We start from the raw sequence: 15,163 nt of genomic DNA, 5'->3' as shown, positions 1-15,163 counted from the left end.
CCGGCGGAGGAAGCTGCGGCACCGCGCCCTCGTCGTGGTCGTCGCTGGCGTCGGGGAGAAGGAAGTAGTGCGTCCACATGGCCAGTTTCGTCCACGTCATGGTCAATGTAGTCAAAACCGCCGCCACATCAGCTCAATACCAACCAAATCCGTCTCAGGGTATAAATTGATCTGGTTTTGAAAGTTCGGGTGTTCATTGTGCCCGGTTTCGTAGTTGGGGGTCAAAGTTGGACAAATTCAATAATTGAGGGGCCAAAAGTGGACTTTTTTCCTTTTTAATTCAAGTATACCTAAGATACAACCTCTAAAACAACAAAGTCATTTGGTGTGACGTCACTTCCATTTTAGCTAAATCACCCTCTCTGAAATATAGAGATAGAACTCAATTTGAATTCTTGACCTTAGTAGTAAAATCAGATTTCTCTTCTAACTCCTAGTATCCAAATCTAATTTGAGTTCACATTCTTTAAGACCTTTGTATATTCATGATGCATCTCCATATAATGTTCATCAGGAAGGCACAACCACTCTCTATCTCCAACACAATCAATCAAATAGGCGAAAACCCAACAACTAGAATATTATGAGCAGCAAGGATGGTAGTAGCTACATGATGATCATCTTGTTCATTATTCTTTTTGCTTAGGTAGCATTTCCTGCCCGTGTTACTGCAGTTGACTATACTCCACTAGATGAGAGGAAAACCTACTTGAAATTCTGTGTCCAGTCACTTTGCCATTTCAAAATTTGATATTGCTGCATGAACCAAAAGCCGGTAGCTTATTGTTATACCAAGAGGGAAAAATGCGAGGCCGTTTGCCCTGTGTGCAACCCAAAATGCCCACCTACACCATTTCCTTAAATGGTGAAGTAAGGTCAACAATTACATGCAACAACTGATGTTGCCATTGGATTGGCAAATAATAAGAGATTGTACGTTTGATCTTGAATCCAAGTATTGAGCCAAATAATCGATTGGCAAACAAGAAATACAATTAAAAATTGCCATTGGATTGTTTTCTGTATTGTCCTATTATTCTCTAACATTCGTGCTTCATTGTTGCCTTCTTGTCTTTTGCTACTCAATAACATGTGGACCAAGGCCGCAAACCCGGGTTCCACTGCAGAAGTGCAGATTGGTTGGGCTGTGTTTGGTTGTCTCCCGTAAAATTTTTGAATAGACATCTTTCTATATTTGAAGTACTAAACATAGACTAATCACAAAAATAATTACAGAAATCGTCTGTAAATCGCGAGACGAATCTAATAAGCCTAATTAATCCGTCACTTGAGGTTATTTACTGTAGCATTGCTGTAGCAATTTAGCATCTAATTACAGTCTAATTAGGTTCATTAGATTCGTCTCGCCATTTACAGACAGCAGTCGCAATGCGCTTTTTATTTCGTCTAGATTTAAGTCTCCATGCAGGTGTCGGAAATTTTTTTTTTGAAATTTTGATTTATGCAACCAAACACGGCCTTGGTTTATGCAAAGCGGTGCATGTTCAGCCTACACTTGGTCCAGGCACGGCACATTTAAATCGATGGTCAGATGCTAGCACAATTAAATCGATGGTCAGATGCTAACACATTTAAATCGGTTGGCTAAACGGCCACCGCTCGGCCAGCTGCCGCCCGACCTCCGCGCCGCCAGCCCAATCGCTCAGCCTTCCCACAGGTTAGCAGGCTCATAAAAAAAAATGGTTACATGGGGACTGTGACTGCCTATTGAAATTGCCTCGGTTAATCGACTCTATAAGTTGTTTCACTGTCATATTTCTACTACATATACAACCAGTGCCTTTGTTCTTTTGCTTCTAAAGTGTTGCCACTCAAGTTACCATACCATGAACCTACACAGGGAGTAAAGCTCTACAAATCAAACTCTAAGCTTTCCCCCGTTGAATTATCTTACATTTGCTACACGTCACAGGTTACCGCAGATTCACAACCAACTGGCACATGTGTGCTCTTATGTCCATTACCAATGTCCATAAATCAGACACCCAGCCGCGAGCTCTCTAAGCACAGATGTCACCAACATCAATCGTGCATCCCAAGCTACGGTAGATCAGTATTGGCCCGCATCAATGGAGCGCACCATCCTCTTGGTCATTGGCTGCAATGGCCATTTGCTTCACATTTTGCAGAAGCAGGTGAACTCGCAACATTTGCCATTATTGGGGGCTGCTTATCTTCCTCCACAGCCGCATTTTCTTTCTGTGCTTTCAGATCCGCAAGCTTCTCGGCGGGCTTGTCCGAGTCTTGCTTATTGACAATAGGATGTTCCTGTAACAGCTCTAAGCGCCTGAGAGATGGCACATCCCCATCACAATACCTGCGCCACATGTTCCTGTATGCAGCTTCCAGGCCACGTGTGAACTTCTCTCCATCACAGACAGGTGACTTCATCATCAGCTCTCGGAGGCTCATTCTCAGTTCTTGCAAGGCATTTACATCTGATGCCAAATCCAACGCTAAGCTGACATACTCATCTTCTGTTTTGGCAACCAGCCTCCCCAACCCTGCAAAGCAGGGAAAAAAATGTCAATCCATAGTTCATAAAGATAATACCCGTGTGACAGTGGAAAGAAAATGGCCTAGTATGATAGCTATAAGATTTTACTAGTAGCCGCTTCGGTTAACACTATCTATGTTGTATGTTGCGACAAAACATGCTAGATACAGCTAAAACAAAAAGGATAAGCACAATTGATGAGCAAGTAGCGTACAGTTACTTACCAACTTTACTGAGTAGGCTAACACCAACATTATGAGCATGAACTGCACCAGCCATTGTAACACATGGAACCCCCATGTATAAGGATTCACATGTAGTGGTAGTTCCAGCATAAGGAAATGTGTCCAGGCTGCACAAGCAAAGAAAAGAAAATTTTGATACTGTTTAGAGCAACACCAATAATGCTGTTTACAAACTCAGCCTACAATCGTGAAACAACTGTGCTCACCTGATGTCCATCAAGGAATATGCTTGCATGTGATCATGGTTCAGATGGATGAGTGGCAACAAATCGACTCGCAATGACTCCAAACCCAATTCCTCTAGTGTTGATAAAAATTTCTGCCGTATACTGTCACAGCAGAATGGCTTGCACTTAACCACAAGCCTGGAGTTTGGGACAGCACATAATATTCGGGCCCAAACTTGCAATACCTTCGGTGTAATCTGTAAAGGAAAAATAAATTAACTGAGTGATTCAAAAGAAAGGTAAAAGCTTTCAAGTGTTAATGTGCCACCTTTGCTAGATTGTTAAAACTCCCAAAAGTTATGAAACCATTTGAAATTGCTGGAGTTGGACAAACAGGACCAGCTTCCGGGGAGGGAGTGTAACAAAGAAAGCTTTCTGGAAGCCGCACCAACTCTTCAACATGCCTGAAGACAATTGCTGCCATGAGTTTCTAAGTATCTGAGAATAGAAAATTACATGCTGGAATAACTGTAGCTTCAAGATAAGCGTGTCTTACTTTTGTTTTGTACTTGATGGATCAGCCAATGAGTCTGTGATTCTGTAGTCAATTGTTGGCAAACCTGTTGTATTAGGGTAGCCAATCCAGGTAACCTGTGAGGACATAGAGGTCAAGGTTAAAACAAATCCTGCTCATCACATAAAGAATGAATGTTGCTCCTGTGAGAACAGTTCTGAAAATAAGGGAGGAAACAGATAAGTATCATGCAGCACAAAATACCTGAATAGGAGCAGGTCGGCATGCCAATGTTCCTAACTTATTGTTTGCTGTATGACCAGTAAGCTCCACAAGTATGTCCACTTTATCCTCCCTTACCAAGCTAGCAACCTTCTTTTCATCAATACCATATATATCTCTCCACAATCCACCCTTTTTCAACACCTTATCCTTGAATCTAAGTGTCTTGGCATCTGCCTAAATAACAATCAATGAAAGAAAAAATGAGTGAAAAAGGACAGGAAGAAAACAAGGAGCTTGCATGCTCCAAACAGACTAAGCTGCACAGCCCTTAGGTGCCAGGAGAACCATAAATAAATAAAACAAATTTCTCAGCAACACAAATAACACCTGAGAGAAACTAAGATGCCACTAGCATGTGGCACTATACTCCACCAATCAACCTCGCATTGGATGTTATTTTTAAATTTACATAAATATAGAACTGTTGAGCTAAATTTTCTTGCATGAAAATAAGTTCCTGACGGTCAGTAGATATCTTCTGTTTGATAAAAGGGTTATTTTCTATACTTCATTTGACATAAGGTTTGGTTCCTAATAAAGAAAGCAAACTAATAGATTGATGGCTCAGTGCATACAATCCAGAACATAGGTAAGAAGAAAAGGAATAGTTGTCTATACCTTCACAACACCGGAGTAGACAACCACCTTGCAATTTGTGTAGTCATGATGTGTAAGCGGAGCTTCAATGAAGTAGGACACAGAATGAGTAAAGTAATCAGGAGACACATAGCCGATGATCAGTGGACGATCAGCAATTTTAGAGTTATCCCAACTAGTATCTTGTGGATACAATTTCATAAAGCATTTCCCCCACTCCCTGTATATAAGAAATAAAAGACAGTGAAGAATCCTGCCGACTTATAGCTCATGGAAATAAAAGGCCATGCTAACATAGATATGTCAAGTCAAGCCTATTGTGAACAGTGAATAATATGACCTGTGAGCTTCATAAAGCTTGTCATCTGAGCCCTCATCAATATAGTTCATTGCAAGCAAACGGTTCTGTAAAATGAATTAGCATGTAAGTTTACATAAGGGATAAAAGTAGGGCAAAGTAAGCTATATGGTCAGCGGTTGGAAAAAAAATACAACCATAGATTTCACTTAAGTTATAAAAAAACAAGCCAGATAATTCCTAGCAAAAGCAAAGCTTAAGTGATGAAATTCATTCCAGAATGATAAAGAGGTGATATTATTTAGATGTGCGACATCTGCATATGGTTGTTTACCAAACTGGGCAAATTCATTTAAGACTTACTAGTGATAACTTCTCAAAAAATCAAGTTAATGTTATAATAACATAGAGCAGACCCAAAACAAATTTCAAAAGCATTATCGAGGCCAGAGAAGAGTACCTGACCAGCATTTCGTGAATCAGGATCAATCTGAAGGCATCTCTCATAAGCTTGTATGGCTAAAGTAATAATTCCAGCATCTCTATAAAGAACACCTAGGATGACAAATTGACAACAATGGTGAAACGTCAACTCAGATGAATAACTGTAGAGTTATCTTGTATTTTGGAGTTGGAAAAAAAGGTACAATATCACCAAAAAGGCAGGCAGAAAGTCATATATGATTACAAGGTGATTCTTGGCTGGAAATCTAAATCAAACATGACACAATTTAAATGTTTCACTTGGTTTGGTTGGTTGTTCATTACCTAGATTATTATATGCTTCAGCATATGTGGGATTTGCAATTATGGCCTTCTCAATCATACTTGCAGCAGCATCCATCTTGCCCTGTATGAATATAACCATACTTCAGTAGGCTAAAAGTGCAAATTGACCAGAAAAGCAAAATAAGAGTTGTGCAAGACAAATTTGATAACAGAGGAACAGACCTGAACAGTATAAACAACTCCAAGGTTATTTAGTGACTGAGAGAAATTTGGCTTAATTGACAGTGCCATCTGAAAACATTAAAAAATCATATTAGTTCACGAAATAAACTTAACAGAAGAGTAAAATCAATTTCACTTACCTGATAACATTCAACAGCTTTGTCAAGGTTATCCCTATCCTTGTATATTACTCCCAAATTGTTGCATGCTTCCGCACAGCGCGGATTGAAGTGCAGAGCAAGCTCGTAAAAGACATTAGCCTTCATACGTACTCAGGAAAATTAAGTGTCAGCAAAATGCGAATGTTAATGCTAGAATAGAATTAATGAGATTGTCTTATGACTAACCATCTCAAAATTCAACATTTCACCATATGCAACGCCAAGATTATACATGGCATCAGCATAGTGCCAATTATAGAACAGAGCTTTCTTGTAATATGCCACACCTTGTTTGATGTCGCCTTCAATTTTTACCTGATGATTTCCAAATGATTTAAATAATAAGTGAAGATACATGAGAGGTGCCAATAATCACCAATAAATGTCGATTATCATATATAAGAACTTACAAAACTAAAATAATTGCAACATTGAAATTAATGCTGCATAGGTGATGTTCCTATTAAGGGTGGTCAAGACCATTTCTACATTGCCAAATTTAATCTGCAGAAAATCCAAGATGTGTGGACAAGCACTTGTTAAGAGTTAGGTTTGCTTTGAGGAGGAAAACGGATTTGAAAAGAAAGACTTATTTTTACAGAAGGCTTGAGTAGTGGAGTTACAGGTCAAGTAGGTCAGGTATGATCACTACAAACTCGAGAATTGCACAAAAGAAAGGGAAAAAATGGCAAGCAATAGGATGAACACAGCACACACACAAGAAAATAAATATTCTGAGCTGGTTGAAATAATAAGGGGAAAGGTCTGCACCTTTGTTCCCAAGTCAGTTAGTGCTATTGCCATATTATTCTTTGCAATCTCAAAGTTGGGAGAAATAGTCAAGCACCTGCAACACAGTAAGATCACAACAGGAGCATTTCAAGATGTTATTATTGCTGTAAACTACTTAGGAATACTAGAATACTTGATAAATTGATATCTATAAAAAAAATCAAAATTTACCTCTCATAGCAGGCAATTGCTGCTTCTAGTTCTCCCCGATTCTTATAGATAACTCCCATGTTGCAGTAGGCCTCGGCATACAATGGCCTCTCCAATGCCGCTTTCTCATAACAAGTAAGAGCCGTATCAAATTGCATCATCTCTGAATAAACCACTCCAAGGTTGTAATAAGCAGGCTGCATCAGTAAGATGAAGGCATCATCACAATATAGAAAGACAATGATAGCAATATAATATAGATACAGGTTGGTGTGATCATGATACCGCATAGTGGTTGTCTACTTCCAGAGCTTCACAGTATTTTTGAATTCCTTCCTCTGTATTTCCCGCAAGCTTCAAGCTAGTTCCAAGATCGGTCAACACAATAGCAAGAAATTCTGAAGCAGGTTTGTAGGAAGGATCTGCTGTCCGAGCTTTTTGATATGCCTGTCCAATGAGACATTTAGCAAGTGAATAAAACAGTAACAGCAGCAAATTCAAAACTTTCTTCAACATATTTAATTAGGAAAAGATGGAAGAAAAGAACAAAGTCAAGGTACAAAGAAGATAAAATGGCATTACTAGATTTAGAGAAGTGTAAAACTGTAGGGTCTATAACTGGCTATTTGCCTTTAAGTCACATAGACTAAGTACGGTGTTCCATCTAAGACATCTTGTGCTCAGAACAACAACATATTACAAACAAGGTGTATCTTTTCTGCCACATGTCAGCAATTCACCATAACAAGAAAGCCAACAAATAGAAAAGGGAATGTGCATAACATAATGAGCCTCGCAAATAGCCAAATACCTCTGCAGCTTCAACCAAGTGACCCTCATCTTTGTAGATCATCCCACAATGTGTGAGAGCACGCGCGTTTTCTGGCTCAATTTTCACAGCCTCTGTGAAGCACTCAATGGCCTGTCTTGGTAGGTTCTGCGCCTGAAGGCAGATCCCTTTCCCAATAAGGGCCTCCACATTGGCACCCTCCTTCTCAAGCACAATGTTGTACAACTGGATCGCATCGGCAAACTTATTGCGCGACCGGAGGATGTTGGCATACCGCAACGCCTCCTTCCCTTCCAACTGCTGCTTTGCTGGAGAAGCACCCCCATTGCGGTCAGGGGCAACGCCGTTGCTCTCCTTCCCTTGAACAGAGTCCATCCCGGGCTGCCCCATGAATTAGAGTCTCCTTATTACCTGTGAGAAATTGCGATAATCGATCATTTTCTAGGTTTGCCAAGAAACCGAACTGGAAGGCACGAGTAGGGGGAAAACGAGACAATTGAGGCAGGGACTAACCTGGCGTGGGGCATGGGGGGGGGTTCAAACTGAACCCCCAGTACTCTTGGAAAAGGAACTGCACCAAGAAGTCTTATTGTGTGAAGCAATGTCGATCTTGCGCGCCCAAGACGAAGAAAATGAAACCTAACTGAACCATGGAGGAATGGATTGTATTATCAGGGAAGCAGTACCTCGCAGGACAGAAAGACTAGATGAACGAAGAACGAGAAGTAAAGATTTGGTCTCGATTGCGAAACCCAATCATCGAATAAGAAACCCATCCAAGAAAGCTCGGATTACTTACCAACGACCCCCCAAGGTAGGAACCAATCTCCGTCCAGAAAGAAAGATTCCAACAGAAACTCCACTAGGCCAGGAGCAGAGCAGCGCCCTGCCGGAGTCCTTGAGCTGCCTTGCGGCGGCGGCGCCCGCCCGGCCCTCAGCTGCGCTCGGCAGGGAGCCAAGACAAGCTCTGGACCTTCAGAGCAGCCCCGCGCGCCCGGAGCCGGGAGTGGCAGGCCGCGCTTCACCGCCCTCTCGCGGCGCCAGCATAGAGGGTAGCGGTGATCGCCGCCGCGGCGAGGATTTCGGCGGCGGCGGCGAGGGTTTCGGGGAGTGGAGGTGCCGGTGGGGGTAAAGGGGGGAAGCGACGGCGTAGTACTGCTGATCCTTTTGTGTTTAGGCCCCTCTCTTTTTCGGGAAATTCTTGGTGCTTTGCCTTACGCTTTGGCTCGTGCGCTCGCTTTGCTTGATTTGGGGGGGCTTTTCGTACTGCGAGCTAGAGCCCTCCCCTCTGCATCGTGCAGGTGCAGCTTTCTTTCCCAGCCATCTTTTCACTGCCACTCCTTGTGGTTTTGCGTTATTTGTTTCTCTTCTGATGATGACATATATTTGGATTTGATTATTTTCTTTGTTCTCTCGACCTGTTATCCTGAATTTTCTATATACTATGGTTAATGGTTATGCGAAGATAGAGGACTTTTAGCCAAGTCTTTGCGATGTGTAGTTTGGTTTGTTGTGTGTGCTCAAAAGCCATATTCACTCTGTTCGCTGGGCTGGAGCTAGTGGCTAGAGTGGTGTGAGAGAAAAATACTGTTGGCTGGCTGGTCGCTGGAAGCTGATGCTGGAGCGGTGTGAGAGGAAAACACTATTGGGCTGGAGGCTGCTGGAGCTACCGAACAGAGTGATTGAATTGGAGATTGTGTTAGTAGTGGTAGTATAGAGCTAGCTATTTACTACCGCTTTGAATTGCTGACTTCAAATTTGTTGCCTTCCTTAGTAGCCATTTCAGCGCACCCGCTCACTCTACCTAACATGGTCAAATGCCGCTTTGAATCAAAGAACGTTGCTACAGATACAACTTACATCATCTATAATTGTTTTGCTACCTTTGTTATTATCACATCCATGCACCCAATTCATTCTTCTCTCACAAATGATGGCTGCCTGAGAGAAACTCCAACAGCAACACAGAAGTGTTTTCTGAATTGAGTTTGACCCTCTCCAGCTCAAGTTGTCTGACCATAGCATTGGCTTTTTTATTTTGAAATAAACATTGCAGCGGCTTTTATGAACATAACTTTCAGATGACAAAACTCTGATGGGTCTGGAGCAAATCTGCCTTATTGGGTGAAATACGTGCACAATGCAACCCGTCAACAAGCAAAATCAGCTAGCAAAACCAAGTAATTCAGAATGCAGCACCTGATCTCAGACAGAAAAGACAAGCATTTTGACCAGCGGGCCAACGAAGCAGAAGGCGTAGCTTAGCAACAATGGTTTAGATGGAAACAAGATACACACCAACAGCTACCACGCATCAAGGGCATATCAACACAAATTTCCCAAGCTGTGTAGGCATCTCAGATCTCACAATGGGAAAGCCTTGGGATTAACAGTAACAAAACACTGAAAAAACATACAGCTATTGATGCAAGGCAACTTATAATAGGCAAACCATAGTACTGAACTAATTCGCAAAATCTCTGAAATGTTTCAGCCACATGGAGGTACTCATCATAGGTAACATAACATTAGCAAACTCTTAACAAAGATGACAACTGTTCTAAGGCAGAGGAGCTCCTCCTACAGAGGGCAAACAAAGGCATTACAGCTTCCCCAATCCTTAGGTGTTGGTTGCCCTGGTGTAGATCTGCTGGCTTGAGTGCACTGAGACCATTCGGATGAGGCCACGAGCCATCAGGTCCTTGATGGCCCTCCGAGCCAGGGAGCCATTGATCTGCAAGTCAAAGGCAGCATAATTTTAATTACGGAAGGACAAGTCATTGCAAAACATTTATCCAATTCAAATGCCTCTGTGATGAGAGGGTAGAAGTTCAATGCACTGCAATGATCATACAAAATGATAGCAGACGCACAAGCTGAAATGTCCAATCGTACCTTGCATACACCAAGAGTAGGACAATAACTACTAAACTGAGTTTATAGACTCGTACCAACTGTAGGACACAGAGAGTAGTACATGCAGTGAAAGCAGATCGGTAAACACTTGGTAAAACCAGCAGACTATAATACACACACAAGTTTGCACAGCACATTTGATCAAAGTAGCATGTCGGGCACACTTGAGCAGTTGGAAGTAGAATATACACACTAGACAGAAGACAGCACCTATGGCTTGCTCAAGACTTGATATCAAACTAGTGGTCCGCGATATGGTTCACGACATTGCAAGCTGACACAGTACATCTATAAGAGACAGGGACATTGCTGCTATGCAATCGGCCATCAGGCATCAACCGCTATTTATACATAGCGACTAGTCATCAGAGTACAATTTATAGTCCTTGAGAAATTGCAAATTGGCATCATTTTTATATACATTAAATTAAATTAATCGACAGGAAATTGCAATTCAACCATGATCGAGGTTATACAGCAGGATTGCACACACAGTAGAGATCTGGAACGGGGGGATTTACCCTGAGACGCTCGGAGAGGACGGAGGGGGTGATCTGCTTGTACTTGGGCACCTCCGAGAGCAGCTTGTCGTAGGTGGCCTGGTCGAAGAGCACCGCGTTGTTGACCTTCTCCTTTTGCTTTCCCTTGCTCCACTTCTGCAAAAATCAACAAACGCGTACGACGCTATGAGAACCTCTCCCCCAGAAGAGATCCCTCCCTGACTATAAATAAAATCCGAGAGACGAGCGATCACCTTCTTCTTCTGCTTGCCGCCGCCGGACTTGGCCGGCTTCGAGGACGGCGGCGGGGCCTTGTCCTTCTTCGGGGCCTGCAACGGGGCACGCGAGCAGATTAGACAGACGAGCGGAGTAATCAGCTGCGCCCAATGGCGCCGAAAGGAAAGGGAGACAACGCACCATCTCGGCTCCGGCGGCGGTGCGGCGACGGCTGCGGCGGCGGGAGGGAAGGGAGCGAAGGGGCAGTGTCTGCGGCGCCGGCGCTAGGGTTTTGTGGAGTGAGGCGGGGCGGCATTATATAGCGAGCTCGGTGCATCGCGGGCTAGAGGCCCAACTCCAACGTCCGGAAAGGTGCAGCCCGTCTCTCTTGTCCAGTTGGTTCTTCTATTGGGCCGTGCCATCGGAAGTTGGCAAGCAGGCGTCCCCGATGGCAGTTGCAACTCTCCTCATCCATCTCCTGGTGTGTAAGTTTTATACGTTGGAGCTCTTTTTGCTAAGACAGCATCTTATGACATGGCATGACTAGCACCATCCTAGAAGGCTAAACGTTAGAGCTGCCCTTACGTGTATATATACCATAAAGTTCATGATTACCTTGATATCTATTTATCTATCTATCTATACTATAAAGAATTAAAACAATTAAAATCTTCTATACATTATACTATATATAAGGAATCAAAACAATTAAAAAAAATTACCAAGATTAATATAGCCGCACCTCTCACAGTGTCCTCACTTGTCAGACATCAATTTAGGCGGACCCATGGTGGACCTATGGAATTTGATTGATGCAAAATGAATCTCCCCAAAACAAAAAGTTTTTGTCACCACCACCTAGCTTACCCACCCGCCTATACCCACCTACGTTCAAAATTTGAATGAGCCCGCGGCCGGCAATCACGTACGTCCTGTATTTCCTTACATAGCCCACATGAACGTCGATTTCCATGATCACGCCTGGCTTCCATTGATAGCGTCCCTTACCATTGTTCCTCCCTGATCGCACAACGTCGCAGAGCTCGGCGCGCGTCCATCCGTGGCGAGGCAACGTCGCCGGCGTGCGACTGCTTGGGACCGACGGACACGGCGGCACAGCGACGCAGACACTACTACAAAATTCTATTTTGCGAGGCACTAAAAAATGGGCTCGGAGGCGGGCGTAACTGAAAACCGCCTCGGTTAATACATGCGATTAACTGAGACGATTATATAAAACCGCCTCATAAAATCAATTAACAGAGGCGGGGACCCAACAAGTCCCGCCTCGGATAATACTAGCCCATTTTGAAGTCCAAGCAGCCCATCTCGGCCCGATATATTGCTCAGACTATATAAACAAAAGTTAGGGTTTGCTCAACTCATTCCTCTCCCTCTCCTGCTCCTCACTTTCTCAGCCCGTGCCGCCGTGCGCCTCCTCCTCCTCCTCTCCTCTCTTGCGTACCTCCCCACCTCGCGTGGCTCCTCTCCCTCGGTGGGGCGTGTCCGCAGCACCCTGGCGGCGGCCGGATTCGCCGGCGGCGGCCTCCTCTGGCGCGAGCTCGGGCCTCGGCGTGGAGGCGGCGGCGGCGGTACCCGGCGGCGGCGGTACCCGACTGCGGCGGGCGCGGGGGGACCTGGCGGAGCGGGGGCCCTGGGCCCCTCCCGGCGGCGGCGGTGGCGGGGCTCCATGGCGGGGACAGCTCCGAGGTCGCCTCCCTCACGCGGCGGCGCGGCCTGGATCCGCGGGGGCACGGTCCAGATCCGGGGCTCGACGGGGCTCCCTCACACGACGGCACGGCGAGGGGACGGCGGCCTTGGCGGGGCTCGACTGCGCTCGTTCGTGGCCGGGGGACGGCGGCCTCGGATCCGCGACCGTGGTGCTGCTGCGGGGCCAGACCGGGGGCGACGGTGGCGGATCCGGCGGAGGCGGAAGCGCAGGGCGGCGCCCTCGGATCCGGCCTCCACCGGCGGCGCGCGGCGGCGGCGGCGAGCTCCCCGAGATGGGCTCGGCGGGCCCATAGATGGGCTTGGCGGGCCTGTCTGCGGGCTTTTTCTTTTTTTTTATTTAATTTTTTTATTTAATTTGCCGAGGCGGGCACCCAACCGCCTCGGAAAATGCCGCATTTACCGTGACGGATACCCCGAGGCGGTTGGCTTGACCGCCTCGAGAAATCCATTTTGCCCGCCTCTATAAATGTTTTATGTAGTAGTAAGAGCTCGGCGTCTTCATCCACGCCAAGGCAACGTCGCCGGCGCGCGACTACCTGGGATCGGTGGACACGGCGGCGCCGAGCTCAGCATCTTCATCCGCGCCGAGGCAACTTCGCGCGGCTCGCGACTGCCTGGGCGTCTCTGGTCGCACATCCCCTCCTGGCATGTTTCTCTTGCTCCCTTTTCAGTGCTCTCAGCGATTTCAGGGCTCAAGCTGTCAATGTTCGATGAACAACACCATTGTAGGTCGATTTGCTGATCAAATTTGTTGAGATGCATCTGTGATCTGTGATTTTAATCAGAGTTGCAATCCTCTTATTTTAATCTGAGTAGTCTCAAAGGTTTTTAACTTTTTATCGAGATGCATCTGTGCTTTTGGAGATAAACAAAGATCATGAATATACATAAAAAAATTCCAACGAAATGTATGGTTTTTATTTTGCATATTGGAGGTGGTACCTAATTGCTTAAGGCTAATATTGTTGGTTAGTTGTCTTGCTAAACTGATGTTTTATGAATACAGGCTTGGCTAGGCTCAATCCTCAAATGACCTGTTTGAAATATATTAACTTGAGGTATAATTCTTTCTTTATAAAGTTACCAAAAGAACTGAGTTTTACTTTTTTTTCTTTTGTCCACTCTACTGGCAATATTCAGAATGCTAAGACAGATAGCTTACCTTTGAAGTGTGACAGTATTCAAATATCTTAAGGAAATTGGAACTTGCTACAATAGTTTCTGAATGTGCCCTTCTTTCCTTTGCAGGTCACCCAATGGTTGGAGAGATGCCAGATATATTTTCAGCAATCACTGAACTTGCAGTTTTGTAAGAGCACTGGGATTTGGCTAACAATGTTATTCTATACTACCACTAGGTGTATGCTCGTGCGTTGCTACGGGTGCAATACACGGAGCACAAGCATCATGATTTGATCTTAGCCTAACCGTGCTGAACCTGAGGAGGGAGACAATGCTGCTCAGCCTAACCGGCATCCTCCCAGCCCAGCCTCGGCCTTTGTAACACCCGAGTGTTAAACTTGGGATTTAATTAGCTAGTTAGTGACTTAAGACGTTCCATTACAAATCGAGACGGAAATGGATCCAAGTTTAGTTTTCAAATTCTGGAGCCAGAAAAAACCCAGAACCTCCGGAATTGGACCCGGAACTTCCGGAAATATCCGGATACTCCGGGTATTAGACCAGAAACTCCGGATTAACTCGGATACTCCGGGTATTCTTCCGGATACTCCGGACCTGAAGTGCTATATCACGTGTCCTGGGTACGGTGACTGTTTCCAAACGTTACTACTCCGTTTTTCACTCCTCCTCCCTCTCTCCACGAGCTCTTCCTCTCTCCTTAGCCGTAAACTCCATATCCTTCCCTCCCAATACCTTTCCAAGGCCAAATAAGCTCAAATCGACGTGGGGAATCATCTTCTCCAGGTATTCCACCTTGGGGTGGTTTCATTTTCGAGTTTTTCTTGCAAGGGAAGCTTCCTCAAGGTACCCAAGCTAGGGCTAAGTGGTTTGATCGTTTTAGGATGTGTTAAGCGATTTCCTTTGGGTCAATCATCTTCTTATGAATCACTCTATTAGGGTCTAGAAGGGTTTCAAATTTTGTGGGTTGGTTTTGCCTCAATCAAAATTTCAAAATTGGGGGCAAGAGCTGTGTGAAACCCGGAAACTTCGGGTATTTATCCGGATATTCCGGAAATTTCACACCCGGAAACTCCGGGTAGTAATCCGGATATTCCGGTCTGGCAGAATTGTGAACATCGGGTTGTCTTGGGTAGTGATGCGTGTGTACGGGTTAGGATTATTTCAAAGTTACAATCATACTGCATGCATT

General features: G+C 44.7%; 2 protein-coding genes across 2 annotated transcripts; both read right to left on the bottom strand.

The window, feature by feature from the left end:
- Window positions 1–1,722: 1,722 nt before the first annotated feature.
- On the bottom strand, window positions 1,723–8,657 carry LOC120713095 (probable UDP-N-acetylglucosamine--peptide N-acetylglucosaminyltransferase SPINDLY). The gene is made up of 19 exons (XM_039999081.1): window positions 8,268–8,657; window positions 7,982–8,111; window positions 7,490–7,879; window positions 6,964–7,125; window positions 6,700–6,875; window positions 6,508–6,583; window positions 5,923–6,051; window positions 5,716–5,835; window positions 5,576–5,644; window positions 5,393–5,474; window positions 5,085–5,179; window positions 4,667–4,731; window positions 4,348–4,546; window positions 3,709–3,903; window positions 3,487–3,581; window positions 3,259–3,394; window positions 2,970–3,187; window positions 2,743–2,870; window positions 1,723–2,525 (listed from the first exon to the last, which is right to left on the bottom strand). The coding sequence occupies exons 3-19, from the start codon at window positions 7,856–7,858 to the stop codon at window positions 2,113–2,115; spliced, it is 2,727 nt and encodes a 908-aa protein (XP_039855015.1). The 5' UTR covers window positions 7,859–7,879; window positions 7,982–8,111; window positions 8,268–8,657; the 3' UTR covers window positions 1,723–2,112.
- Window positions 8,658–9,828: 1,171 nt separating this feature from the next.
- Window positions 9,829–11,443, bottom strand: LOC120713094 (40S ribosomal protein S25-2). Its single transcript, XM_039999080.1, has 4 exons — window positions 11,302–11,443; window positions 11,139–11,213; window positions 10,906–11,040; window positions 9,829–10,202 (listed from the first exon to the last, which is right to left on the bottom strand). Exons 1-4 carry the CDS (start codon window positions 11,302–11,304, stop codon window positions 10,089–10,091), a joined length of 327 nt encoding a protein of 108 aa, XP_039855014.1. The 5' UTR covers window positions 11,305–11,443; the 3' UTR covers window positions 9,829–10,088.
- Window positions 11,444–15,163: the final 3,720 nt, after the last annotated feature.

Source organism: Panicum virgatum, chromosome 6K, assembly GCF_016808335.1.
Source record: "Panicum virgatum strain AP13 chromosome 6K, P.virgatum_v5, whole genome shotgun sequence".
Classification (NCBI taxonomy): domain Eukaryota; kingdom Viridiplantae; phylum Streptophyta; class Magnoliopsida; order Poales; family Poaceae; genus Panicum; species Panicum virgatum.
The sequence above is the reverse complement of the archived record's forward strand: the minus strand, read 5'-3'. Positions and strand labels throughout refer to the sequence as shown.